Raw genomic sequence first — 13,903 nt, 5'->3', positions numbered from 1 at the left:
GACATAATTTTGCAATAAAAATCCATTAGCAGTAAGCAGAAATGTTATCTTAAAGGACTAGCGGACAAGTTTAAATTATAAAATACAACAGAGCAGACCATATTTTTTAAAAAAGCTCCTCTTCCATGGGGTATATTGTTCTACGATTGAAAATTGTGTTATTTGGTTCCTGGAACATCGCTCTCGTTTTGAAATGATGCACATCAATCATATAGCCTCATTAAAATAAATGGGAAATAAACAAACTCACTCGGTCCTGTTGAGTCTGTATCACACTGACTTGAGGAAGGTGAACTTCTTGACACGAGACAAATGCAAAATGCCTTTGCACTGGCTGGTGAAGCTTGCTTACAAGAACTTAAAGAGTCTGACTTTAAAACAGGACAAATACTGTTGGTTATGCATTTCTTCATAGCAAGTCTACTGTGTAAGTCATTAAACAGCACCAATGACTTCAATCCAAACGAAAAGGACTAGAATACAGTGGAAGTCTACCATGATGACATTAAAGATGATTTCTGGATTAAATAGCTCGTGAAATCAAAGAGTAACAAGCAAAAGGCCCATACTAGTAAATCTCATCGAAACATCTGAAGGCTCCTATTACCTCAACTATCTCTGGACTCAGGGTTCAATAAAAGTTCACACTCATTATTTTGATGTAAAAAAATAACAGGAAATCTTAATATTCTCAAATACTTATGGCACAGATGTTGCAAAGTACTAACAGCTTAACCACAATATTTAAAAAGCTGGGCAATTTAAACTTCTGCTACATTGAATCAGAGTCACAATTTTCTCATGTTTTACACATTCTTTTGTGTACAGTACAGGGTGTGCAAATTAAGCTGCTTTCAATAACTTAGAAATGTTACTTATTTTCCAATATAAAGTAAGGAAGTCAGCTAATAATGCAACATGACAAAAACACGTGCTGAACAGAGCTTCTTCCCCATGAACTTTTTTTTTTTGCCTTTTTCCTTGAACTTCTTGATACTTAAATACAATTTCTCTGATTGACTTAAAGAAACTAAGCAAAAAAAAATGTTACATAGCTGCAAGATAGTAGATGCTCGTGTAAGAGTTTGAAACTAGTCAAGTTGTAAAAAATTGAAAATAACAAATACAGTGAAATATACTGCAGAATTAATGTTCCTAAATATAGCCAGCTGAATTACACAGCAGTAAGAAATTATACAGTCCTAATAATCTTCTGCAGTTGACATTAGTTCATGGGAAATGCAAAGTATACCATAAACGTCATTTAGCTTTTACCTTTCCAGCAACTTCAGGACTAGAGCTGTAAAACCACGTAAGCTCGCCCAAGACCAACTGCATACAGGCTTTAGACAGAAATTCTATTTTATCCAATGTTCAATCAACAAGGCTTTATTTACACTTCTTATTAAATTCAGGAAACAATTTGATGTAATGTGCAGCTGCCAGTAACAGACAGCGTAGCACATTCCACTGACTGGAGACAGCTACTTCTTTATGCTTTAATACTAACCCATAAGCAGCCAATCAAGGTTCCATATATCCATGTTTTTACATACAGTTTCCTTCCAGCATCTGTCATAAGCATACTAGCAGTCAAACCACTTAAGATCAGTAATGACGGTAAAGTCTTCTTCAGACTTAATTTGGAATTAACACTTTTCCCAGGAAATCTGTTTCTTCTTTCTGGATCCAGTGAATCATAGAATTCTATAAGCAACCTATGGCCAGAATAAAATAAATAAAATGTGAACTTTCAGTTTTAGTAATTTCAATATTTCAATTCAACAAATATCTACTGGTTGTCTATTCTGTGCTGGGAAATTATGGGCCCTTGGAAAATAAGGATGAATAAGGAAACTACCAGAGACTTGGTATAACAGGAGTTTCTAGACTTCTGAAATAATCTTTAATGCTCTACAATACACATATATGAATTATGTTATAGGGAATATTTTAAAACAGATACTTTGAAGTAATTTCATGGGGAAATTTCTGGTTTTTAAACTTTAGAGTTATAAAATTTTAGGATGACCTGACTCAAACCTCAGTAACAACTCATCTCAGCTTCTCCTCCACTTTCCCCAGTCCTTACTCCTCCTCCTTTCTACAGCTTCCATTTTAAATCAAAGAAAAGATGAGCAGTTTTTATAACATACATAGGGTTTCTCAAAAAGCTCCTATTTGCATGGAATTGTAAAAGCAAATGAAAGGGAAAAAAAAGTCATAGTTAACATATTTTCCCATCTTATTTTAAAAAACATAAAATTATAATAGCAGAACGTACTCAAGATGAAAATCTCAAATATGTAAGTATAGAAAAGGAAAGTCCCTGTACTGTCTTATAATCATATTCCTTAGAGATAATCACTGTTCAAAAATGTCCAGAGTCATCCTAAATATATAAACACGTATAAGAGAAACTGGATATTAAACATATTGTTCAATCTTTTTTCTAAGAATATATTTTCATGTCAATATACATAGATCTTACTTTTAAAATTTCTTCCATGACCAAAGTGGTCCTGAATGGCTGTTTTAATAAATTATGCCATCTACAATTGAGAGCCAATGAAATATAGAAATTTATGTAAGGGTTCTTTCATTTTCAACTGATCATACTTTCAATCATTTTTGCCTGTTAAAGTTAACCAAAAAGGGTTAATAAGGAAATACTTTACTGTAACAAAACAAGGAAAGAAAGAATAATGATAGTTTTCTGAAAACAGTCGTATTAGGAGAATAAAACACAGGTATATTTTCTCAATATAAATATAATTTTGGAATTATTTACTTTTTAAGTTAAAATACTTCTCAAGATGGCTTTAATAAATGCTGCATCCTTTAATGAATCCATTTTTTTAAAAAGAGGATAAAAATTATAGATGTTTAAAACATCTTTCAAAAAATAGGATATGCATCAGAAAGAATAAAACTCCTAGCGATAACAAAACCAAAATAAATGATATACCCTGAAGTTTCATCCAAGAAAATATTCTCATGAACAAAATGCAATTTCTAAATATTATATCTAGCCCTGAGACCCACATTTTATCTTCCTAAAAAAAATAAAATAAAAAATTTCTAATTTTCCTTGTATTTAATCAAAGAGATACAAATATACTCTATTGATGTCATCTGCTGTCAAGGCTTTGTCTTTAATAAGTGGCATATCACACTCAGTCAGTCAGTTAACCCCTTGATGCTATGCCTCACTTATGAGGTGTATGAATATACCCACAATTTATTGACAGGTATATTTCAGCAAAGTTCAAAGCCATTGTTTGTTCTAAAGTGCTATTATTAGCATGAACAAACACAAGCTCAGCCCCAGAAACTGTTCAAGCTCAAAAATATTAATAGAAAAAAGATTATTTTTGAAGTAAAAAATTCAATTGCTCTTTCTTCTTCCAAACAATACAGCAAAAATATACACTGGACACAACTCTGTTCTCAGAACTGCCTTTCCACTCCCTTTGGCATGGTGACTGAAACAGTAACACCACAGCACCCAACCTGCAAAACCAGCTTTTGAGCATCTTACAATGAAAAGTTCTGTTTTTGAAAGTTTCATATCTTACCACATACTATGGTCCAGGAAGTACTGTAAATGAAAACAGATAAGTTCTTTTATGGTGACTTGTAAAAGTAAAGCTTAAAACATGAACAGATCACACATGGAATAAGATACGACTTGAGTTTATAAAAAGTGTTTTTGAGACAATAAAAATGTGTAAGTTAGTTTCAAATTGTTTACCACAGTAAACTTTGGTTGCACCACCTTTTGAACTAAAGCTGTTACTCACTTATCTTTTATTTCAAAACGTTCATGGAGCCATTTTCTCATGTGTGCTTGTTCTTCCGGGACATCTGTTTTGTCTATTCGATCAATGTGAATATGAACTTTTGGACACTCTTTGCAGAGAAAGTCTAACAAAGAACAAAAATATTTCATTTCTTACACTTCTGGAACTCTTGGTTATATAAAAGGACTTACAATGGGAATAAAGCAAACAATAATAAAAAGGCACACATTTTTTACTTAGACAAAAAAACTTACAAAAAAATAAAGAATATGAACTAGTAGTTATGAGTTTCAAGCCAAGTCTACCACAATTACATAAGTCATTAAGCTACATTTGCAAGTTATTTTCACATAAAAACTTTTAACTCTATAGGCAATCCAAGAACAGGAAGACGGACTCTGCTAGTCTCTACTGAAGTACATACCCAGCCCTCTGCGGGGATCCTGAAATGGTGACCACGGTCAGACCAACGACCTTCATTTAGACCACCAGTCCCCATGCCCAATCCTACCATTTGTCACACATTGTTACTGCTCTTTTACCCAGCAGCGTGTGAGTCCATGAGGGCAGAGATGGAGGCTGTCTGGTGCATTATTGTACCTCCCAGCCCAACAAAGAACTGGAAACATAACCTTCCTGTCACTGACGGCTACACAGTCATAAGACACTGGGGAGAGCTATTTCCTTTCCTCTAGGTCTTGGCTTCTAATCACTCACACACTTTCTTGCTTTCCTGATGCTTGCCATTTTTAATATATTAGAGTTGGTTTAGGGACCAAAGTTCCTACCGTAGAATAACTATGAACCCTTGAATAATCACAGTTAAGGCAAAGCTACATTTGAAAGAAAAGAAGACAGTCCTTTCTTCAGCCTGAGCTGCACGAGGGAGGCCAGCATTTATTCAAAAATGAGAAAGCACTTTGAGAGTGGGAACTACTTTCTTTGGAGGTGACTCTATGTGGAGAAGTGAGAATATTGATATATTTAAATTACTTGGACACAAGAAAATATTCCCATGACATTAAAGAGAAGACTGTTTCCTAGGTGGGTATACAAGTTGGAGGCTGAGACCTTTTATCTTAAATTGAGAATGTGTTCAAAGACATGTCCTAAGAAATAGTGAATCTTGTATTCTACAGTTTGAGAAAGACTTTAAGCTTATCCTTAAAGAAATCTCTGTTCTTCTGCCGCCATATACACCCCTTTTTTGCTAAGAACTTTACACAACTGCTCTTCTTTCTTTATGGTGTCAAGCTGTAGTAACATGCAGCATTGAGGTCATAAAAAAATATCCAGTTAGCTTCAGTGATAAATGTGAAAGGCACTAACAGAGGGACAATTTTAGTTTTTCAGTATTTTTATCTTAATTTTTCTTGAGTTCTATTTTCATCTAAATAGTCAAATAACTGCTAAAAATATGTTTAGAGGCAGAACTGTGCAGTGGTTAAGAGCATGAACTGTGGAGCTAGGGAGTGTGAGCTTGTGATACCCTGGGAAAATCTGTTAAACTCTCTGGGCCTAAGAGCTCCTGGGTGGTGCAAATGGTTAATGTGCTCGGTCACTAACCAACAGTTGGGAGGTTCGAGTCCACCCAGAGGAACCTTCAGAGAAAGGCCTGGCGATCTACTTCCAAAATATCAGCCATTTAAAACCCTATGGAGCACAGTTCCACTCTGACACGTATGTTGTCGCCATGAGTTAGAGCTGACTCAACAGCCAGTGGTTTTGCCGAAGTTTCCAAGTCTGTGAAACAGAGATGGTCATAGCAGTTATCGACCTGACGGGGCTGTTGAGAGGAATATGCCGAGTACACAGAGCGGCCCCTCGCATGGAGTATGCACCAAGTGTTAGCGATCAATGCGCTGTAGTCTCATATTACTTCTCATCTTATTTCTATTTCTCACACATAAAAATAGACTCTGACACCGATTTTCCTGTCTTCACTTGATTATCTGTATTTCTACCTTGACATTTCCATAAAATAAGTGGTCAGTTAACACTAGAGCTTATCCTTGATGTATTTTCTGCAAAGCTGTAGATTGTAAAGAAAATGTAAAAGACTGTATTTCAATATCAAAATGAAATTTTTTGTGAACTAAAGTGTTTAAAACATGTTACCAATGCCTGTAATAAGACCGAAGCTTAGGAAGGAACAGATGTGAGAAAAGGACTCTGAAGTTCCCATGGACACTGTTAGTGCCCTCCCCCACAAAAAAAACTTACATAATAATACACACTTCCATGCACATCATTTCATTTGACCTTCACAATTCTGAATAGGCAAGTATTACTGTTATTAGCATCTCCTTGTACAGATGAAGAAACTACAGCTCAAAGAGAAGCCAGACCCAGAGCAGTCAGCGGTGCAGCCGTATCAGCCACGTCCCTGGAGTTAAATGCCCAAACACAGACGATTTAAGTGTATCATCAGATAAACTGGAAAACAGCTAAACGTTAAATGATATTTGGAAGGTTCTAATACCGAAGACAGGAAATATGTGACATAAATACTTTCCTAAATATTTAATAAAGCTCTTGTATCTATATTTGCAAGAATTATTTTAGTTGGGGCATATTTTGTATTACATGAGCAAAAAGTGTCCCACAATTGGAAAACTGTCAATTTTCTTGTAGAGCACGAGAATATTGACAGTATAGGATAATAACAGAGTCACATTTGCTCCACGCCTAGGGACTACCCCAGGCAAGGTGGAGACAGAAGAGAAAGGCACCATACTGAAAACGGGAGTGTCAGAAGTCTACGTTCTGCACCGTGAGGCCCTCCACTCCCTTCTTCCTCATTTGGCTCCTGCATTGCTGCCAGGCTTACAACCTATCCCCTTTTCTCCTGAGAAGTAGATGGCCTAAATCCAGCAGTAGAAAGCTGTATAAATTATTATACACTCACATCATTAAACATTATGTAACCCTTAAAAATTACAGAAGTGTATATGCTGACATGTAAAGATGTTCATGACACACTATTAAGTAAAAATAAAAGCAGGTTACAAAGAAAGCACCAAATATTAATTAACTCATTTTTTTTAAATACATAAAGGCACATACACAGTACAGCATATAAACTTTATAAAAAAGACAGTTTTAAGGAAAATATCCAAACTGTTACTGAGGTTGTATCTAGGCGGGTAAGCTTGAACTTTTTTGTTTTGTTTTTGTTTTTCTTTCTTCTCTCGAGTTACCTGTAATTTGTTCCCCAAAAATATGTATTACTTTTATATAAGAAAAAATATTAATAAAAAAACTTAACTAGAATCATATAAAATGTTTAAGTAGAATATCAAATGTTGTCATTAAGCACAGAATTTACTACCATATACCCGTCATTTTGAAGGAGCCCTGGTAGTATAAATGGTTAAGTTAAACACTCGGCTGCTAACCGAAAAGTGGGCCGTTCAAACCCACCCAGCAACTTCACGGGAGAAAAGACCAGGCAGTCTGCTCCTTTAAATATCACAGCCTAGGAAACCCTATGGGGCAGTTCAACGCTGTCACGTGGGGTTGCTGTGGGTCGGAATCGACTCACTGGCACCTAAGCCACCACCAGTGTCACCCATTTTAGAAACAGGAATTAAAAAAAAATCAATTATAACCAAACTACCTTCCGCCCCAATGTCTCACCTTCACTAAACGTCTTAAGGAAAAGCAATCTGACTCTGACGACAAGACCAGATGAACAATGAAAAGATGCCCAGGCGAGTTTTTTGTTTTTGTTTCTTAATATCCAGCTTGTAATGAAATACACCACAAAATGGGAAGGGCAGGAGACACTACTGAATGCCTATCTCTTTAATATGAAGCCTCATTAAAGCTTACACTATTACACTCTGGTGATGACCAAAATCCCTGCAGAGTTCACTAAAGCTGCAGATCCCCAGCTCTCCCTTGGAGAGGTTCTCCTTCAGCAGTCTGGAGCGGAGCTGAGGTACCTCCACCGCCAGCAGTCATTCCAGGTGATTCTCATGGGACTGTAGTCCTCCCATGATGCTCTGACAAACACTGGCCTGTGGCATATAAATGAACGTTCTAACAACTTTATGAAAAAAATTGTTTTTTTAATTGGACTATAAAATCTGAATATTAGATAACAGTTCACTACGCATGGAGAAACATTTAATTCTAACTACACTTACAGAGTCAAAATTCCAAGTTATTCTATTTTAGACCTAACACAATTGGCTTCATACCTGATATAACTTACAGTGAATTTTAATCTATAACCAAAAACCAAACCTGTTGCCATCAAGTCGATTCCAACTCATAGTGACCCTACAGGACAGAGTAGGACTGCCCCATAGAGTTTCCAAGGAGTGGCTGATGGATTCAAACTGCTGACTTTTTGGCTGGCGGCTTGAGCTCTTAACCAGCTCTGTAATAAAGTCAATTTTTACAACAATCATTCTTACCTAAGACGTAACTACTTCTGTTTTTTATTTCCCCCGTAACAACCTCTTTTTACACCATTTATTCCACTCTGATTCATGGCGACCCCTTGTGTGCAGAGTAGAACTGCTCCACTGGGTTTTCAAGGCTGTGACCTTTTGGAAGCAGATCGCCAGGTCTGTCTTTCGAGGTGCCTCTGGGTGAGTACAAATCGCAACCTTTCGGCTGGTAGTTGAGTACTTAACCATCTGCACCACCCAGGGGCTCCCTGTTGGTATTACAGTCAAGAAACACCTATGGAGCAGGTCTATTCCGTAACACATGGGGTCACCATGGGTCGGAACCAACTTGATGACAACTAATAACAACAAAACAGAACATGAAATCTGTGATGGAGAATTACTGGAAAAAAAATTAAAAATACGGTATAATTCCGTTTTATACAATGAGAAATAATAAGGTGTTTATCAGGTATTTTTACTCTAAACATTTCAATAACATTGACTTTTGTAGATGTTACACTGCAGCAAAGAATATTGTTCTATAAAATTTCCAAGGCCCATCAAATCCAGGGGAATGCTTTAGGAGCAGGAGTAAACGTTAAACAAAATGTGCCAGTGGTTTGTATTTTGAATATCTGCCTTCAAGAGATTCTATTGATATAAGCACTCAAACAAGCACATTACTTCAACTTGAAGCAGCTGTCAAGGTAAAATACAGTTGATTCAGCCTAGCCCGGTGTTCTTATCTCTTGATCACAACTCAAAAGGAACCCTGCCAAAGGAGAGGCTTATGCTTCTCTGATTAAGGGTGACTTCAAGGACAGCGACTCCCCATACTTCCTTATTTTATTATTCCCATGTTTAACTTTCCCTACCATTCGAGAGTGTCTTTGGTTAACTAAAATATTCTGCTCACTTAATTTTATTTTTTTCTTCTTATATCTGATATAGACATAGACAATAACTCAAAGGTCTTTAAAACTAGCATGTCTGGGGGAAAAATGGTCACACGTAGCCTTCCCTCTTCCTGTCAAACAATGACACTGAATTTCATAAACACTTTATTAAAAATATAGGTAAAATATGATCAATGACCTATAACACACGCATCAATATTACTAGATTAGCATTTCCCTTCCTCACTCCTTCCTTTGACTGATGTAGCTTTCCATTTTTAATGTGTGAACTTTTGGTAGAAAAAAGCTGGGCTAATGGTAATGGGTGAGCCCCAAACGACTAACATGGCAGCCAAAAAAAACCAAACTTAACAGGACTGAAGAAATTCATCTATTACATATTATAACCTACTGAGAGATACAGCAAAGAAATGTAATGAAACAGAGTACATTCACCTATTTTTAAAAAATTACACATTCAAAATACAAATGACTGAACTGAAAATATAAACTTACCAGTCATGGATGGCGCTTCTTTTCGCTGTCCTTTATCGTCCACAGTTCCTTCATAAGCCACTGTGATATCATAAATCGCATCTAAATAATTCTTCATAGAATCAAAAGCGACATGAGTTGCTTTTACTCTTGGCGTCAGCACATGTTTTAATACTGCAAGGCCTAGAAAAGAAGTTGTTTCAGTGTGGCCATAAATTAGTCACAAGATACCTCTGCAACAGAATAACAGAAATCCAAACTGTTTTTAAATTTCCACATATGGACCAGAATATATTAACGCCATAACCTCATACCTTTGGGGCTTTATAGCTTAAAAAGCACCTTCATATGCCCTTTTCTGTTTAATCCAATACTCATTTAATACACATTTATTAAACATGTACACGTACAAGACACTGTATTGGAAGCTGTGGGAAAACAGGCCCTCAAGAAGCTTATGACCTATCACAGACCCTTCAATTTAATAAACACTGACAAGGGTAAGTATTATTATCCTTGTTTCTGGATACTGAATAAAGATGGTAGCATCCTGCCCATGGTCATTCAAGATGTTTTAGAAGTACAAGTCATATTTTCTGACTTTATTTTCTTCCATGATTACTTTAGCTCTATTTCTAAATATACAGATTATAGTTATATAATTATAGATATAGGGGGGTCACCTAAATGACCCTCACTGAGTACAATATCTGAAATAAGAGCTAATATGGTCTATATAAAGTGAAATATAAGCCTGATGTTTTACGATAAACTTCTTCGTACTTTTTTAAAGAAACTGATATAATTCACATATCATAAGTCACCATTTTATAATGTACAATTACACGGTTTTTAGTATATTCACAGAGTTGTGCAACCATTGTCACTATCTAATTCCAGAATATTCTTCATCATGCAAAAAGACAGCCCATTACCCATTAGCAGTCACTTGTCATTCCTCCTTGTCCTAGTCCCTGGCTACCGCTAATTTACTTTTGGTCTTTACAGATTTTCTGGACATTTCATACAAACGAAATCATGCAAAATGTAGCTTTTCGTGTTTGGCTTCTTTCACTCGGCATAATGTTTCCGAGGTTCATCCATGTTGTAGCAGGGATCAGTTCTTCATTTTCTTTTTATGGATAATTAATATTCCGTTGTATAGGTATACACTGTTTATCCATTCATCAGTCGATGAACATTTGGGTTGTTTCTACTTTTGGGCTATTATGTATAATGCTGTTATGAACATTCATGTACAAGTTTTTGTGTGAACATATGGTTTTAATTCTCATGGGTATAACTGATACACTTTTAAGAGCTTCTTTAACTAAGAAAGTATTACAATTTATATAGAATAACTAATTGCATATTCATTATTGTCCCTACGTGTTAAAAACTTCTCTTCTCCCTTCCAACTTCCTCTTAACACCCTTTCCCTCGATTAATTATTTACTGAGACGTTAACCAAAGAGTAGCTCTCTGAAGAAGTGACACGGAAACAGACTTGAAAAAATCTGATTTGGATCTTCTACTGCTTATCTCCAGGGAAAATTAGCTGCATACGGAATAGCAGCTATAGTATGGTGAGATCTTTCTGCAGAAGAATTTTTAAAATGCAGAGCTGGTGTGGGAAAGAAAAAGATTCCCACAACTACATATCTGACTGAAGTCCCCAGGGCAGAAGGAGTTTAATTTACTCATAAACTTCCAATGAAATTTGAACAGTATACCAGGCAAGAAATATTTGTTTGTCAATTAAATTAGCTAACACTTCCTTCTTTGCTACTGGATCTCATTGAATTTTATTAACGTCCAAAGTTTCACAGAATCATCCTGTGGTGTTCAGTAAGGACAATTAATGACTAAAATCTAAGTAAGTTAGTAAGAAGGTAAGATAGGAAAGTAATATTTCAAAAAATGAAAGACAAAGACTTATCATGAAGGTTTGAAAAAATTAGTTTGGTGACGAATAAGAAATAGCCATCACTAATATGCAAACAAAACTAAGAAAAAGATCTTTTCTTCGAGGAACGTACTAGGAGCAGCTGTATTTAATTGCTCAAAACACATTCTTTGTATCAAATCCATATCCTGTGGATTTATATTTTTATATTTCAGCTCTTCGAAAGAAAAAGCCAGTAAGGGAGGAGAAAAACAAGGAGATTGTGGTGGCACAGATGCTCAGAGAAGAAAACATTTCAAGAAAAAAAAATGATCACATGTGTTGAAAGAAAGACTTTGAAAAGTCAAGAACTGAGAAGTGACTATCTGGAGAAATGGAGGTTATATGATACCCTGACTGGTGTTTTCAAGGGGTGGATAGGGATGGAAGCTCAAAGAGTGGGTTAAGTGAGGTGTAAATATGTGAGGAAGACGACAGCAAATTCTTTCTATGTGTATGTATTTATTCACACATAACCAAAACCAAACCAAACCCGCTGCCATCGAGTTGATTCCAAATCATAGCGACCCTAAGGGATAGAGTGAAACTGCCCCATAGGGTTTCCGAGGAGCGGCTAGTAGATTCGAACTGCCGATCTTTTGATTAGCAGCCGAGCTCTTAACAGCTGTGCCACCAGGGCTTCTAATTGATACATAGTATATTAATTTTCTAAGAATTAGGATAATGTAAAATATCCTTACCATGAAAACAGAATTTGACCCTTCTTTGTTGATTCAGAAGTCATATCACAATCCTAAATTAGAGCCATGAACTAGTCTGTGCAGGGTACCTTTTACAATCTCTGACCAAGTAGTCTTAGATTCTGAACAGTAATGAGGCAATCCCTATCCTAAAACTCTAGGTCATTATTACAAAAACCAATTTAATAATAATAATAATAAAGGTCAATCAGAACTTCAACAGAGAGAAACCAAATAACCAGGGAGTCTTACTTAACTGATCTAGCTTGAGCCCACCATATTGAAATTTAGTGACTATGCCTCTAGAGAACTCCATAAAGCCCCTCAGCCCTAAACAGAGAAAATTAAATGGTAGCTAATTAAGTTTATTTTTCCTGACCGAAACTGTTTTGCCTCCCTTCCCTCTCCAGATTGCCTGAATTTCTATTCAATACTAAAAATAACCTACTCTATCCTTCGACCAAATTTCTCCCTAAGGGCCATTTATGGTGGTGGTTGAGTGTAACTGATGTTTTGCTGTTAGTACTATATTTTAGAAATATAGAAATTGATTCCATTTTAGAGATTATAATCACAGTAGGCAGAAAAACTTTCATGGTTCATTTAGAAAATTTTACACTTATACACGCAATTTAGTTTACAATACATTTAAGATATGTTACCTCATTAGATCTCCACAAATTGGGTAACTGAGGCTCAGAGGGGTGAAGTGATTTGCTGAAAGTCACACAGCCAGTAACAGCTTATAGCCTAGTTCAGTATTTTTTATACACAATAACTATTAACAAGATAATATTCTAAAACTATAAACATGTAGGTTAAGATTAATGAAGCAAAAACAAACAAACAAAAAAACCCACCTCAAACAGCTACCAAATCAAACCTGTTGCCGTCGAGTCGATTCCAAATCATAGTGACCCTACAGGACAGAGCAGAACTGCCTCACAGGGTTTCCAAGAAGCGGCTGGTAGATTTGAACTGCCGACTTTTTGGTTAGTTGTTGTCATGGATTGCACTGTGTCCCCGAAAAATATCTGTCAACTTGCCTGGGCCATGATTCCCAGTATTCTGTGGTTTTCCACCATTTTGTCATCTAATATATGTACACACACACACACACCACACACTCCATATTTATTTCTACAATAAAGTCAAAAATTTTTCTTGATTATAAAAGTAATAAGTCCATAAATAGTGTCAAAAGATACATGGAAATTAACAGATACGAGAACTGAGAAAATAATATGAAACTTTGGAGATCACAGGTAAATTAGAAGTGGAATAAATTACTGGAGAGTGGATGAAGTCAAATGTCAGAATAAAGGAATCAGTAAATGAGTGAACGGTGACGAAGTGAAAGAACAGAGGCCCGAACTTCTCCTTCAAGAAGATCAGCACTAAAAAGAAGGAGAGAAGAAACAGCAAAACCATGGGTGGAGAATATAGTATTTATTTAGGAATATGAGAACTGGACTGTGTTCATAAACTGGGGCAAGCGGGAGCCTGCAGAGAAGACAGTGGCGGTGGTGTTGTTGTTAGATGCCACTGAATACGTTCCGACTCACAGTGTCCCCATGTACCACAGAACGAAACGCTGCCCCATCCTGCACCACGCTTAGAATCGTTGTTATGCCTGAGCCCACTGTTGCAGCTGCTGTGT

The 13,903-nt window shown here is 36.2% G+C and overlaps 1 protein-coding gene across 1 annotated transcript in view; it reads right to left on the bottom strand.

Annotated features, from left to right (window-relative positions):
• Positions 1-6: 6 nt before the first annotated feature.
• Positions 7-13,903, bottom strand: part of AGPAT5 (1-acylglycerol-3-phosphate O-acyltransferase 5) — a 58,314-nt gene continuing 44,417 nt past the window's right edge. Inside the window, exons 6-8 of the mRNA XM_023725575.1 lie at positions 9,619-9,811; positions 3,804-3,927; positions 7-1,718 (exon numbers count right to left, since the gene is read on the bottom strand). Coding sequence (XP_023581343.1) covers positions 1,493-1,718; positions 3,804-3,927; positions 9,619-9,811 — 543 coding nt within the window. The 3' untranslated portion in view covers positions 7-1,492. The remainder of the gene's footprint in view (positions 1,719-3,803; positions 3,928-9,618; positions 9,812-13,903) is intronic.

Source organism: Trichechus manatus, unplaced genomic scaffold (genome assembly GCF_000243295.1).
Source record: "Trichechus manatus latirostris isolate Lorelei unplaced genomic scaffold, TriManLat1.0 scaffold00330, whole genome shotgun sequence".
Lineage (NCBI taxonomy): Eukaryota > Metazoa > Chordata > Mammalia > Sirenia > Trichechidae > Trichechus > Trichechus manatus.
The sequence above is the reverse complement of the archived record's forward strand: the minus strand, read 5'-3'. Positions and strand labels throughout refer to the sequence as shown.